Source organism: Lagopus muta, chromosome 2, assembly GCF_023343835.1.
Source record: "Lagopus muta isolate bLagMut1 chromosome 2, bLagMut1 primary, whole genome shotgun sequence".
NCBI lineage: Eukaryota > Metazoa > Chordata > Aves > Galliformes > Phasianidae > Lagopus > Lagopus muta.
Window position 1 is genome coordinate 100,341,636 of NC_064434.1, and position 14,161 is coordinate 100,355,796.

Here is a 14,161-nt window from a genome sequence, read left to right on the forward strand (position 1 = left end):
GCACCATCCCATCCCCGAGCAGGCGCTGTTTGGAAGGGCTCCATCATCACCCCACAGGCAGCAGCCAAGGCAGAGCCGCCAGCCACAGCACTAGCAGCCACCCCCATGGAAAAGAGTCGTCAAACACAGTGCAGGAAGGCCTACGCTTGGCAAATATTTGTCGAGCTGATTGCAGCCCGCCTGGCTCTGGCTGCTGGATGCAGACAATCTGTGGGGAAGATTTTCAAACGCCTGAAATTCCTCCACCCTCTTTTCTTCCATGAGTGCAGCTTGCAGCCAACTCCACCTTTGCAGAACTGAGAGCATCAGCCTGCAGAACCTGCAGGAGCAGCAGCTTGCAGCAGAGCCATGGGTCTGACCATGCAGCTCCCAGCAAACCCAACAGCCACACAGAAACTCGAAGCACGGGATGCCTGGACAAGCGGCGTTTGCCGCAGGGAGTGCTGTGGGAAATACCTGCCCACCAAGCTCACTGGCTGCAAAAAAAAAAGAAGGAAGTGTTGAAAATAAAAGCAAGGCAGCTATGACATTTTCATGCATGGCTTCTGACATCCTCTCCCTCTCGCACACTTCACTTCCTTGCTTATTTTTATCAGATGAAGCTGATGGTCTCTGCTACAGTAACAGTGTGGTTACAGTGCTGGCAGTGAACAAGTGCTCAGTGCATATTTCCTTTGTGGCTTCCCTCCCTGCTCAGTGCTCCCACCCCTCAAGTCTCTTGAAATAGTGTGTTTGACATTGTCATCCCTCACTTGTGACTGGGCCTCTCCTGCCAGTGCAGCAATGTTGGGCCTGAAACCGCTTTTCTCCCGACTGCAAACAATGCTCATAAGCTTTTGTTTTTTGTGATGACCACCTCACGTGTCCTGAACAGGCACCAGTGCAGCCACTACACCATGTTTAGCCTTCAGATGAGATTTTGCTCCCATTCCAGTGATGGGAAGAGCCAGCCTGGCTGACATGCTCTGGAAGGGCCCAGGGAACAACCAGGGGAATTAAATTCCTTGTCCTCAGCTTCTGCAAACTTCACACAGCAGTATGAATGGGAAGGAGAAAGCCTAGGCCATCCTCACTTGACTATGGGATGGTGACACTGGTTCTCCCACTCACAAAGGCAAGGAGGAACATGGTCACAGCAGAGCAGGACCTGCAGTGAGGAGCTGTGTTGGATTAGTCATTACCCTCCACATGCCCTAGTGATAGCAAGTGATCTTTGTTGTCCTGCAGAGCAGTAATTTCACCTACCTGTACCAAGATACCAAAGGTTCACGTACTCAGTGTGTCTCAGGTGAGAACATGTTCCAATAAAATCAAAGAAGTGGATACACACCAAAAATAACAAGTGTTTGGGAGGGGGAATAGACTGCGCTAAGCAGGAGGGCAGTACACAACTTGCTGTATCACCACTTGTAATTGTAGGGCAAAGTTGGGAGAACAAACACATGAAGTTTAAATAACAGCCAAAGGCATTGCTTTTGGTGGGGAGATGAGGGTAAGAACAGAAATAAATTGCTATATATGCAAAGAAAAGTCCTCACACCACCCACAATGGTGCCCTCAAGGTGACTCAGGGCCACCCGTTGCATCACCAAATAATTTTAATTTGGTGATGCATTCCAGGTAGACCATAACAGATGGATCCAAAGACCAGAAAATACACGGACATCTGGATCTGGTCCTGGACAACTTGCTCCATAACGTCCTGCTTGAGAAAGGTTGAACCAGCTGACCTCCTTAAGACTCTTCTCACCTCAACCATTCTGTGAATTAGAACCAGTACCTCATCCTGGAAGTGCTGCAGCTTCTTCTACATGAAGAAAAGGACTATACCCATGGAAGACTATAGTTAAGGCACACCTTAACTAGAGGATGATTCAAGAACAGGGGAGTCAATCTCCACCCACACTGCATTTTTTTCTATAGCATAAAATACCCACAAGGGTTGAATACAATTCATCTTTGAACTGTGGGGTTTGTGTTGAACACACTCTCAGCTCAAGAATTAAATCTGAGGCCATTATCATATTTTAGCCATCCATCTCATTTACATAGGCAAGATCAGAGCCTGTTACTTACCAAATTATAGGAACTTCTCTCCAGGTATCTGAAAGATAGGAGTATTCCTTGGTATTTGCTTATCACATCATTTCAGGGGATGATTTAATCCCATTAAGTATACAGCTTGAATTAATGAACCCTAGTGTGGTCAGATTTCCTACACCAAACAGGTTCAGAACCACACTCAAACACAGTTTCTTCTAGATCTTCCTCTGACAGCACAGCAAACTGAAGCATGCAACTACAGGTACACTGCAAAGCATAAGTGATAGAGCTGTCCTCTAGACCCAAAATGGCCAAAGCAGACAACATGCACAGCTTGGCTGAAGCCCTGACAGCATACAAGGCAAGACATCTTCACACTTGTTGCTCAGGGAAGGCAAGCTGCACAGGTACTGTACTACTACTAAGCACAGCTAAGAATAGCTGCAGCTCTTCATGATTGCAACTTCATGCTCTGCAGGGTTAACTCAGGACATTCGATATGAATTATGGATATAAATTTATAACCTTCTTAGTTATAAGATATGAAGTTATAAAGATAGCTAAAATGAAATTTTGGGATAGAAAAATTGAACATGTCTTTGCTGCACAGCAATAAGCAACTGTAGGAAGATGGAAGGCAAAGATGCTGCCCCGTGCTCCCCAAGCTGATTTGGGTTCATGATTTCATGGAGCATGCTCTGAGGTGAGCACAAGTATCTCCAGGTTCAAAGGACAGCCTCAACCTGACAGACATCATACTTCAGGATATTTATGTTCACCCTGCAAATCAGCACACCTCATAGCAGAAACAAGGACTGGTAAGGAAGGGACCATCCAAACCCATCCATTAGTAAGAACAAAGCCAGTATGTTTGGAAAGCATTTTCAAACTTTATTTACAACTGTCACAGTGACAAAAATGTAGTTTGAAAAAAATGCTAGCTTCTCCCTGAGGCTCAAAAAGAATTACAGAAATATAGAATGTATATCCTACAACAGGAGTAGTTTTACTGGAGTGCTTTGTTCTTTAGATGCGTTCAACAAATAGAAATATACACAATACTTTCACAAAAGGATGCAGACAGAAATACACAAGTCTTTAGGGCAGACAGCAGGTCTTGAGTCCATGGATTGCCATCTCATTGCTGCCAGATGATAGTATCTTTGATATACAGCTTTGACTTGGTGGTACAGACTGAGAGTAACACTTAGAAATAGGACAATTGGCTGGTATACAAGTGTATAAGCTCATTCAGGTAAGACAGCAAGATTAGAACAAGTGTTACAGATACAACAGCTGAATCCATCAGAGAAAGCGGTATCACTACATGATGACCATTTGGTGATAAATCATCCACCCAGACAGGCAGGGAGAATATAACCAGGCCTGCAAGGCTAGAGACCAGCTGCACTGCGGGAACACTGAATTTCTCCTGCTTTCCTATCTGCCTGAAACAGTTACGTAGAGCTGAGAAGTTATTGCCATTATGTTTAAAACACAAGCAAGACGAGACTAAAATGATCCTGCTAATAGGTTAAAAGCAGTTCCTGACCCCTGCCAGCGTTCAACTACTCATGAGGTATTAAAAATACAAATACACATGTTCAAATAGATTTTAAAAATGGAACCTGTTACAAGCAAAGGAGGGTGGCATTGGGATTATTATGAAAGTTTGGTTAAGGCCTTGACATTTCTTTTACTCTTCTGTGACCCCGGATTTGGTTTAGGTAGTAACTGTTCTCATCCTATTCCAAGAGCAACTGGCTCCCTGAGCTGGCCCACAAAACCACAAGAGCATCACTTTCCAGGAAAATAGTGAGTTACCCCACGTGGCACCAGACTTCCCTCCCCAAACAGAGACAGACTGCTCCCCATTGGAGCAGGATACTGTGAGAAGGACCCAAACACAGACGTTACAGAACAGTCTGCACTCCATTAAACACCCACAAACAGCTATCTCATCCTTGCCACAGAACAGACATCTTGTTTCAGGATGCTCAGGCTAACACTCCCCAGAGAGCTCCCTTCCACCTCCTCACTGATAATCCACACTGTCTGGTGTTCAGTCTTTGTATTACCTCCAGTCTGGCAGCGTTCCCCTTCTGCAGGTCCCTGTGCAGGAGCAACCAAACCTGTCCCCAAGCCCACTGACCAGCAAGTTGAGATATGAAACCTTACAGCCTCAAAGACACCGAGGCAAGCAGGTGCAATCCTCACCCTTCAGCTTTGGGCACTGGAACAAGACAAGACCGACCACAGTAGCCTTGGCAAATAGGAGAGAAAAATCCATGTGTTCAAATCTACATTAGTTCATGCTGCAAATGGATGTCTTTACATCAATTTTGCACTACCTCAAGCTAACTGCCTGCAAGATCAATTAGGGCCTTGCAGCAGCAGAGATGACAAGCAGCAGCCTAACGTTTCCCTGCAAATACAGCTGTTCAGCATTGAAAGGTCTAAAGGCAAACAGAGGGTGAAAAGACAGCTTTGGGAAAGTGACTGGTACAGGCTCAAGAGCGAGAGCAAGAAGCCCACTACTCCTAAGGATGCTCACTTGACCCTAGGAGGTGCTGAACTGGGGAAAGCTACAGGTCCCTCAGCACTAGAGCATTTTGTGATGCTTTGCTACAAACCCTTCCACCTCCAGACACAGAAAATGGAAGCTTTAGGAAAAACAAATCTGAGATGACCACTCTGTTCTCAGGCTTCTGGTCAAAAGCAGCTCCCAGCTGAACACTGCTTTGCTTGGCTTCCCTCTGCACTCCCCATCCCCAAGCTCCCCCCTCCAGCATCCCTCAAGTGGTCACCCTCTGCCACGTGCTTGGAACTTCACTGCTGCCTCCACCTCAGAAAAATACAGATAGCGATCTCGAGAACAGCAAACATTTCTCTGCGTTACTTCCTTCCTTCCTCAGAAGGTCTGGTGACACCAAGGGCTTCAGTTCTCAATACAGAGAATACAAAAAAACTAAAATCTTGCAGGTGCAAAGTTGAACTTGTCTTTTCTCTTTAAAAAGACTTTCAAAAAAAGTGTGGCTCTTCCTTCAGAAGGGTGCAGTCCCTTGCCTTTCCTCAGATGCCATTTATTGCTCCTTGTTGTCCTCCTTTGCGTCTTCACAGCTTTCCTCCTCTTCCTCCTCCTGGACGAGGAACTCCTCAGGCGGCCATCTCAGCTCCCCGCTCTCCACATCGCCCTCCGTTGGCTCCACCACGATTGAGGGCAGGCGGTCCTTCAGCTTGCAGTAACAGTCAAAGTCAGAGGGATCGGGGAAAATCTGAAAGAGCCAAGAAACAGCCTGTGAGAGGAGCTGCTCTCAAGCAGTCTTAGCTAACATCCAACTCTCAAAACTTGGTTTTCAGGGTGAACTAGTCTGGACGCAGAGTACACAACTGGGTGATGGGAAAAACCCCTCAACTTCTTAGTAATCGCTGAGAACTTGAAATCAGCACAGCCCAAGAGGCTTTCAAAGCACATACGTTTGCTTGGATAAGGCTCATCAAATAGGCACCTGCTTTGGGGTATTTACTCAAAAGCCTCACCCCCTCCCACCACAGCTTTTGCATGAATGCTCATGAGTTTGCAAACTGAGCTATCTCGATCTGCAAATCTGATCTTGTTTCCTGCTGCCAGTGAAGCTACACTTGTGCTCCAGGCACTGCTGCCAGAAGGAGAAGGAGGCACAAGGTAGCACAGCACCAGAGCAGGCCTCACCCTCACAGTAAGGGGCTGTGCCTGGTGTTACTCATAGGCAGCAGAAACAGTCTGCATGAGAAGTTCAGCTGCATTCTGGTAGTATTCTGCATGCTACAGCTACTATCCATCAGCAGTGAAATTCAGCAGGAAGATGGTCTGTGGAATTGTTAGAGACTGACCCGAAGGTCAAAAATGGGACCACATTTCTTAGGGCTGGAGGTATTTATGGCCTAGCTAAGAATTATGCATCCCAGCACAAAGTACAAGGACCTCCTTATCCCCAGTCCCTCAAAATGCAAAGAAACACCTCACCCCACCCTGCTATAGCAGCAGCATCAGGGCCCATACCCACAGGTAGTGCCATTGGGCTGCAGGCTTTGATCCTTCCAGAAACTAATGCAAAAATATAGGTACAGGAAAAGCTGCATTCAGCCGTGCTGGAATGTTAACAGTGGGTCTGCATAACTAAATGGCAGAGTGAACAGAACAGGAATGCCTTGCTAGTGGAACTGCTACAAGCCCCACCTCATCCTGAGAAAAAGCATTCAGTGACAGAACCAGTTCCCATATCAGATCCCCCAGTTGGTATCCAGAAGACTAAGCAGCTCTATTTCAGAACATTTTATCTGCATATCCATTTTCCATCATGGGTGCATTAAAACAGCCTGAAGAGGCTTATCACCAAATGCTTTTTCCTGGAGGTGCAGATGACATGAGGAGCCATGTACTATGCTTTCTCTGAACACCATCTGAATTCATCCAAGCCACAAGAGCATCCTTGCAGAGAGCAGCACAGCAAACCTCACACTGGAACACTGCAGTTAGATGCTCATTTGGGAGCAAGAATTCATCTCTTCTGATCTTCGTGGTTCCAGCTCCAAAGCAGGTTCCTGACCCAGAAGCCTTGAGCATGAAGCACCACACTCCTCATGCCAATCACACAGCTATCCCACCAGCCTGGGAAAGCCTTACTCAAACCCCACTCCATCAACTTGTTCTTCAGCCTAGCAACTATTAATCACACTGAAAAGCTTTGTAGGAACCAGGTTATCAACTTGAAAAAGCCAGGCTGCTACTTAATATAGTCAGGCAGGGTAACTTTGGGAGCAGATGCTGAAGAAAGTGACTCAATGCACAAGTTGCCCTTGCACAGTGCCACTCTCAGGATAAGTGAGACCAGAACAGTTGCTTGGAGCTTTATGGCTTTCGAGCCAAACAAAGGCAGTTTCAGACACTCAGTACATTACTGGAAGTACAGTCAACAGCTCTAAAGCATCAACTTGATATCTCAACTCAGGACAGGAAAAAAAAGTACCCTTGACATTACATTGTTTAGAAGGCTGCAATGGAAAAAGAAGTGTGGTTCAGGAGGTTATATAAGCTGATAGTGTCATGAAAATAGCCTCCTGTGCAAGAAAAATAGCAGTCTAATAATTAAACTAACCTTTGGCTGCTATCATTTTAAGCACATTGGGTCAAATTGGAGCAATTTCTTTGAAAACAGTCTGACAGGTGCTTTTTTTTTTTCCAGAAGCTAAGCAGTCATTTCCTTATTAAAAAAAAATCCCTAAAACACGGCGTGCAGCTTTTTTAATAAAAAACCAGCACAATCTTATCTCAAATAGCTGCAGGACAGACCAAACCCAAGAAGGTCAAGATTTTTTCCACTAAGTCATGTCTTTTAATCGTAGAGGCAGCATGAAGCGAGATGTTGCAACTACATTTTCAAGGGGTGTGGACCATCAATGGAAAAATTATACAAAGGCAAATTTCCTAGCATGTGACAAGCAGGGCAGCACTGCCGGCCAAGTACAGGGACTGAAGGGAAGTGGTTTGCAGATTAAGACTTCGTTTGCACATCCAGGGAAATGGGATGGAAAAGTCTCCTGGGTCAACCCCAAAACAAGCTGAGTTGCAAGGCACTTTTTACCAAGATTAGCAAGCACCATCAATCCACATGAGCAGTGCCATGCCGTGTGTCACTCCCATGAGCAGAATCTGCTCCCTCCCCAGGTTTAGACAATGGGAAGAAAAGCTTCTGGAGAAAGCCTGCAGTGAGTTCCCCCCAAGAGTGCAGCAGGCACAGATCTTAACTGCCAGCTCTGCACCCTCTCGCACTGCAGCCAAGACAGCCCGGCTGTGGAAACCTGCCTAGGAGCTTCTCCTCTTGCATTACCCAGCTCACCCACATGGAAAGATGACTCTGCATCTCCCCAGCACGCAAAGAACACAACCTCCTTGTACTTATCAGAGTGAGCCTACTGCTGACCTACCTGTCCCCAAATGACAGCCACCAACCAGCTGTTTGGGAAGGCCAGCCAAAAGCAAGTTCAGAAGCAACTGAAAGATAGCTCCCTCTCTTCCTCACCCCCTAATACTGCATGATGGCTGCAATGCTTGCAAGTTTCCCCAGCTCCGTGGCATGTCACAGCTCCCAGCCCATGGCAAGAGATCTGACAACTTTACAGCGTAAGAACCAATATACACTCGTGCTCTGCTCAACATTGCTTCAGGCTTGCGGCAGCAAGACTGGTTTTCATGGGCCTCTCCAGATGATGTTCTGGAAACTCCTACCTTTCAATATAGTGAGAGCAGTGAAAAGCAGTACTTGAAATGAAAGCTTGAAATGATCTGCAGAAAGTCATGTTTGCCTCCGTTTCAGATGATCTAGCTCTCCTATCCTCAAATGAAGTCTTGGCAACAGGAATGGAAAGTTCCCTTGGCCCTGGGGAGGCTCATAGCCCCTCTGAGCATTTGCAGGGAGAGAAACACCAAAAGCAGGAGAGACGTCAGACAGCTAAGGAGATTAGTTCAGAGCTGCTGTAATCCAAGGGACACTTTTATATCCAAAACAACACCCACCTGTGCTCTCCATTCCACACCAAGAGTTAAAGTGCCTGCCTCCCCTCCTGTAGAGGCTGAAAGCTATTTCAGTTATATTGCAGGGAAACTAAGGTAAGAAGATCTTTCCAGATTGTGTTACTGTTTGGGGGAAAGTTTTACCTCATTGTGGTATTACTAATACAAGACACAAAGGTCTGCACTGAGATGCATACCACTTCAGGGACAGGATATACCCTGAGGTACACACACCACCTCCCCTCCCAGTACTAAGATGCGAGTTTGAGACCTCTCCAGCAGTATCAAGTTAAAATTCTGGTTTCTGATTTGAAATATAAGTTCTTGAAACTAAATTCTGCTGTCACCAAGAGGCACAGCAAGCTCCTTCCAGGAAGTATTTAAATCATCTCAGTGCCTTCTGCAGAGGAATTTTCCAGCTAAGAGAAGCAGCGCTGCTAAGTTTCACTCATACAGTAGTCATGACTTGAAACTGAGCTCCATCTAGTTATGCACACAGCGTGACTCAGGTTTATGAACTATGACAACTTCTCAGTCACAAGCACATCTTGGGGGACAGAGGCAGGGAAACTTCAGCAGCATAACATCGTAACAATTTTCCATTAGAGTAATGAGACATCAAGTAGGGAGGAAAAAACATGTGCTGAGGTGTTACCATGAGCTATTTGTCCTCAGTTCGAATTTCAGCACAGCACTTCTTCCTACACAGAATAGCTAGGAAGGTATTAGTTTGAGCTCTGCTCTTTCCATATACTGCTTATGCCTTCAGTAAAGGTCCAAGACCCTGGAATAAGCATTAGCTCAACCTGAAGTAACTGAGCTAACTGATGTTGTCTAGTAACTGTGCTACGTGGAAGCTAAACAGGTAAAGTATCCTAAACGTTCTAAATTCCACAGCCCCTGAAGGCATCCCAGCAGTGGTGAGCACCAGCTTCCACACAGGACTTCTCTGGGAGAAACCAAGGTGTAGAAGTGCCTCACAAGCAAACGAGATGAATCTCAGCCTCCATCCATCACCACCAGACCCCAGGTCAGCCCCATGTTGCTCCCTTGCAGGCCCCCAAGCCATTGCAGTACTGCTTTCCATCTCCCTGTTGTTTGCAAAGTAGAATGCTGACAGAGGTGTTGCACACTGACACATCTCATGTCCCTCAGCACTGCAGTTCCTCAGGGGCCAGCAAAGAAGTTGCACTCACTAACACCAATTCCCCCCAACAATGCTGATGTCCCAGGCCTTTGCTATGAACACCGGATGGGGCAATAAGCCTATTCACCTAGATTCAGTCAGTCTGACGTCATTCACAGCTAACTGTGGCTGTGATTAACCCAGACAGATCCCAGCATGATGCGATCATGACTTAAAGAGCTCAAGCTCCCCATGACAACCAAGCCCCAGCTGATGGCATGAGGCAAGCTCAGCCTCTTCATGCCTGTCTCCCAAAAGGCAGGCCGAGGTCCAACAAGACCAGCCAGTCCGGCTGCAGCAAAGCAGCATGCTCAGCTTAGGACAGTATTTGCTTAAACACTTCACTGTTCACTGAGCACTACCGTGCTCAGATCCACTTTCAAGAAATAAGGCAGGATCCACATAGCTGTTTTGACAGCATCAAGTCAGCCTTCAATCAGGCAGCAACACCCATGCTGCTGCAAGATGGCATTAGAGGACAAGCTGGCATAGTGCTGACAGGCTTTTCAGAGAACAGGTCTACCTGGTGCTGAAACTGCAAGCAGAACATCAGCTCCAAGGGGCAGGGAAATGGCCTGGCTCTGCGGGGACCACCAGGCAGGAGGGGCAGAGTCCTCTGTAGGCACATCTGCTTGTAGCAGGGGCATCTTGAGCCATCAGCTGCATTTCAATGAGTTTTTTTGTTTAGCAGTCCCATGGGAATTATGGGATATCTATTAAAGATCCAGAAATAGCTCTCCACTGCAGGCACAAGACCCAGCATGACATCACCTCCTCAGCTGCATCTTCTGTTTTGTCTGTGCCTCCCTGCTCTGAGACTCGCATCCAGATTTCACCATTCATTTCCACCACCTTCAGTGGGCTCAGAGCAGCTTTACTTTACAAAAGCAGGAATAAAAACTGCTCTGTACTAAAAGGCTTTGAAGTTAGCACATCAGCTTGCAAGCATTTGGCACACTAACTGGAAAAAGGTATCCATGCCGAGAAAGCACATTGTGCAAATGAAACCACATACAAATTACTAAGCCTACACAGACAACTCAGTTATCATAGGTATGAGACTTCTGCAGCTCAGGTTTTCACATCACTGCAGCTGAGTCCAGCCTAAAGAACACCAGGAAGCGCTGCTGGGGGATGCACACCTCCTGGGGATGTATAAACACACTCTGGAGTGTGAGCAAAGGCAAGGAGTGGGCAGAAGAAAAGCTGACAAGCCACAGGTTCCACCAGAAGGAACCAGTGAGACAGGCAGGAGCCCTGACATTCAGCGAGCATCATGGGCTAAAGAAATCAAACTGCTGAGAGTTTACAATCTGGAGGTGTTGGTTTCCTCAGTTTACTTCCAAGGCTTTACTAGGAAAACAAAACTACTTTAAAACAGTAGTTGATAAGTTAGGTCACAGATCGTTCTCTGCACAGCCCTAAGGGCAGCACACTGAAACCCAGTTTCATGTCATCTCTGCAGCAGAACAAACCCAAGTTCTACTACATGAGAAGCTTTGGAAACTAAACGTTCACCTCTCATAGTTCTGGATCCACTGTTTTGTTTCCTGTAACCAACAGTGGTCACGCTCACTGCGAGCGCGCTGCTCTGCAGGTGGGTGAGGTAAGATGCTGCAGCTTAGCTCGAGCCTCAGCGCTGGAGCAGTCATGCTCTGTTAGCTCTGTCTGGTTTTAAGTTATTGCACTACAGCCCTCAGACCAGCATACCATTTTCCACGTACCAAATGCTCTCCATCAGCAGGATAAAGCAAGAAGTGCCACACCCCAAGACGGAACAGGGTTCATAATACTATTTGCATTTGATTTGTCCTTGCTATTTTAACTTCAATTTTCATCTGCTTGAGGATGATTTCAACTTCTCACAGCGACATTTTCAGCCATGCAGTCAAGAGGAAGAAGGTTGCAACCCACTCTCAATCTTCTTTGCACTAACCTGATTTAGAGGCAGACCTCATCCCCAGCCCACACACCGCCCAGCAACATCTGCCCTCTCAATACCCCAGGCCTTTCTGCCATCAGTTCAGCTTACAACAGAGCCAAAGACTACAAGGCAGTTAGCAGCTCCTGAAAACCCCATGACCACATCACTGCAGAGAACGGATCCAAAACAGACAAGCCCTGCAGAGATGCAAGTTGTTAGCATTTACAGCAAACACCTTCAGGTTCTCGTGGTCCACCTGAAGCTGAAGAAGTTTGCTCTCAGTTCACCCAAACAGACTCACTGAAGTCATTAGCGCTAGGGGAAAACCTCACTAAAACAATCCTTCACAAATAAGCAGGGCACCCCGACTGCCTCCCACTGCACAGTCTGGATAAGAAAACCAACATCTGACCTGAGTGGGTTAGATGCCTGCATACAGTATACTGTTTAAGACACTTGTTTGAATATCTGGCAAGACTAGTGCAATAGCTTCAACTTTCACAGCCATTCCCACTGCTACACACATTCTCTATAGCAGAGGAAAGCAAGGCCATATGCTTTCCACTAACTCAAGCACTAAAACAGAACTGCTATTTCCACATACAGGCAATAAACTAAATTACTTGCACTGTTCAGATTGAGAATTTTGACCAAAAAAAGCAATGCAGCCCCATTTCCCCCCCTGCAGCTTTGGCTTCTGCCTGAGCCATGGCCCAAAATTCTGTTGATTTCACGCCTCAGAGAACTGTTGCAGGCTTGGAGCTCATTTTTTCAGACATAAATATGCAAGTGTACAACAGCACACCCAATCTGAATGCCCCCACAGAACAAGTGCCTTTGTGCAGGCTGTGTCACATCTGCAAATGAAGAACTGCAATCTGCCATGAGGAGTCACCCTATGCAGAGTAATCAAGTCCTGTGCAAGTACAGCTCCTATGTTAAACTTCACCAACAAGTTTCCTGCCAGGGTAGGGAAACTCAGATCTAGTAGGCAAAGATACACAACTCACTCTTTGATTGACTGGAAGTACTGAGGCTGAAGGATAAAGGCTGGAGTCAGAGACCATCCCTTCACCTCAGCTACGGACTTAGAGGTTAAAAGCTAATTACATTAATCACCAGTTGCAGAATGGATGCAGCTCATGCCTTCAGGTACTGTGCTTGCACACCTCAGGGCTTGTCAGCGCTGTGTCCAGCCTCATTGTATCTTACAATAGACTTAACCCTTTCAAGCAGGGGGAAAATCAAGGAGTAGCTCGGAAGATTTGAGTGCTGTACAAGCAAGTCCCTTTTGCTGCAGACAAATCATTTGCAAGCCACGGTCGTAGAGACCCCAGCAGCCTCTCAGCTTGGTGTCTGACATGGACCCTTCCTTAGCGCATCTCCTCTCCCACTGCACCTCTGTGCGCACCCAACAAGCCAGGGTTCAGGGACTTCAGAAACAAAGCACTCTGAGCAGATAACTAAGCGATATTTCAGACAAATTGCTCCAGACAAGCAAGCACTGCAGCTCACTGACCAGCCCTTACTGCAGGACTTGCTATTACATTTACCACAGCGAGCCCATGGTCCAGCCCAGGCAGCTCCGCAGGGGCTCGAGCGCTCACCTGATACGAGAGCCCATCTTTACGGGGGCTGAGTCCGATCTCATCCATAGCCGGGCTGCTCATCATCACTTCGGTCATCTCGGCTGATCTCAGGTAATCGGGGCTGGAAACAAAGGACAACATTCAGACCACCTCAGGGCTCCGGAAGGTCTGAGCGAGGTTTAAGCGGCATCAGAGCGGTCCGCGAGCCGCGATCGACAGCAGCAGCAGCATCCGGCCGCTCCCTCCCCGCCCCTGCCCCCATCCCAATCCCCCGGGCAGGAGACGGAGCGACGGGGCTCAGCATCTCCGCGCCCCCCGAAACGGGCAGCAGGCAGCGCCCACTCACCAGGGCAGGGGACAAAGCACAGACATGAAGTCCCGGCGGAGGCTGCCCACGCCCTCGGGGTGGCGGCAGGGCACCGAGGCACACGAGGCTGCCGGAGGGCGGGAGCTGCGCGGTACCGCCGAGCACACGGCCACCACGCGCCGCACCACCGCCTCCCTCTGAGCCCCGCCGGCAGCGCCGCGCCGCCTTAAATAGCCGCGGGGGCGTGGCCTCCGCAGAGCCCGCCCCTCCGCATGACGTCAGCATTTTCATGAATGGTTTCGGCGCGCCACTCTCAGGGGCGGAGCGCGGCGGGGGAGGGAGCGCCGTAATGCGGTGCTGGGCGCTGTGTGCGCGCCCGTGCGGAGCTTTCGTATGCACGGCCTGCCGTGACTTCGTGCCTTTGTGCCACGCGAGGGATGTGCGAGCTGCGAGGCTCGCGCGTTGCCTTCAGTTCTGCTCCGGCTACACTCAAGGCTGCAAATACACGTGTGCGTGCAGGCATAGGTGTGCTTGTTTCTTCCAGCAGGATAGCGTAAGC

The 14,161-nt window shown here is 47.9% G+C and overlaps 1 protein-coding gene across 1 annotated transcript; it reads right to left on the minus strand.

The window, feature by feature from the left end:
- Nucleotides 1-2,911: 2,911 nt before the first annotated feature.
- Nucleotides 2,912-13,810, minus strand: LBH (LBH regulator of WNT signaling pathway). Its single transcript, XM_048938127.1, has 3 exons — nucleotides 13,642-13,810; nucleotides 13,314-13,416; nucleotides 2,912-5,318 (listed from the first exon to the last, which is right to left on the minus strand). The coding sequence occupies exons 1-3, from the start codon at nucleotides 13,665-13,667 to the stop codon at nucleotides 5,127-5,129; spliced, it is 321 nt and encodes a 106-aa protein (XP_048794084.1). The 5' UTR covers nucleotides 13,668-13,810; the 3' UTR covers nucleotides 2,912-5,126.
- Between the last annotated feature and the right edge of the window lie 351 nt (nucleotides 13,811-14,161).

Coding starts and splice junctions, on each gene's coding strand:
- LBH (XM_048938127.1), bottom strand. CDS start 13,667: ATGTCTGTGCTTTGTCCCCTGCCCTG. Junction 13,417..13,641: donor GTGCTTTGTCCCCTGCCCTG/GTGAGTGGGCGC, acceptor CTTTGTTTCCAG/CCCCGATTACCTGAGATCAG. Junction 5,319..13,313: donor AAGATGGGCTCTCGTATCAG/GTGAGCGCTCGA, acceptor TGGCTCTTTCAG/ATTTTCCCCGATCCCTCTGA.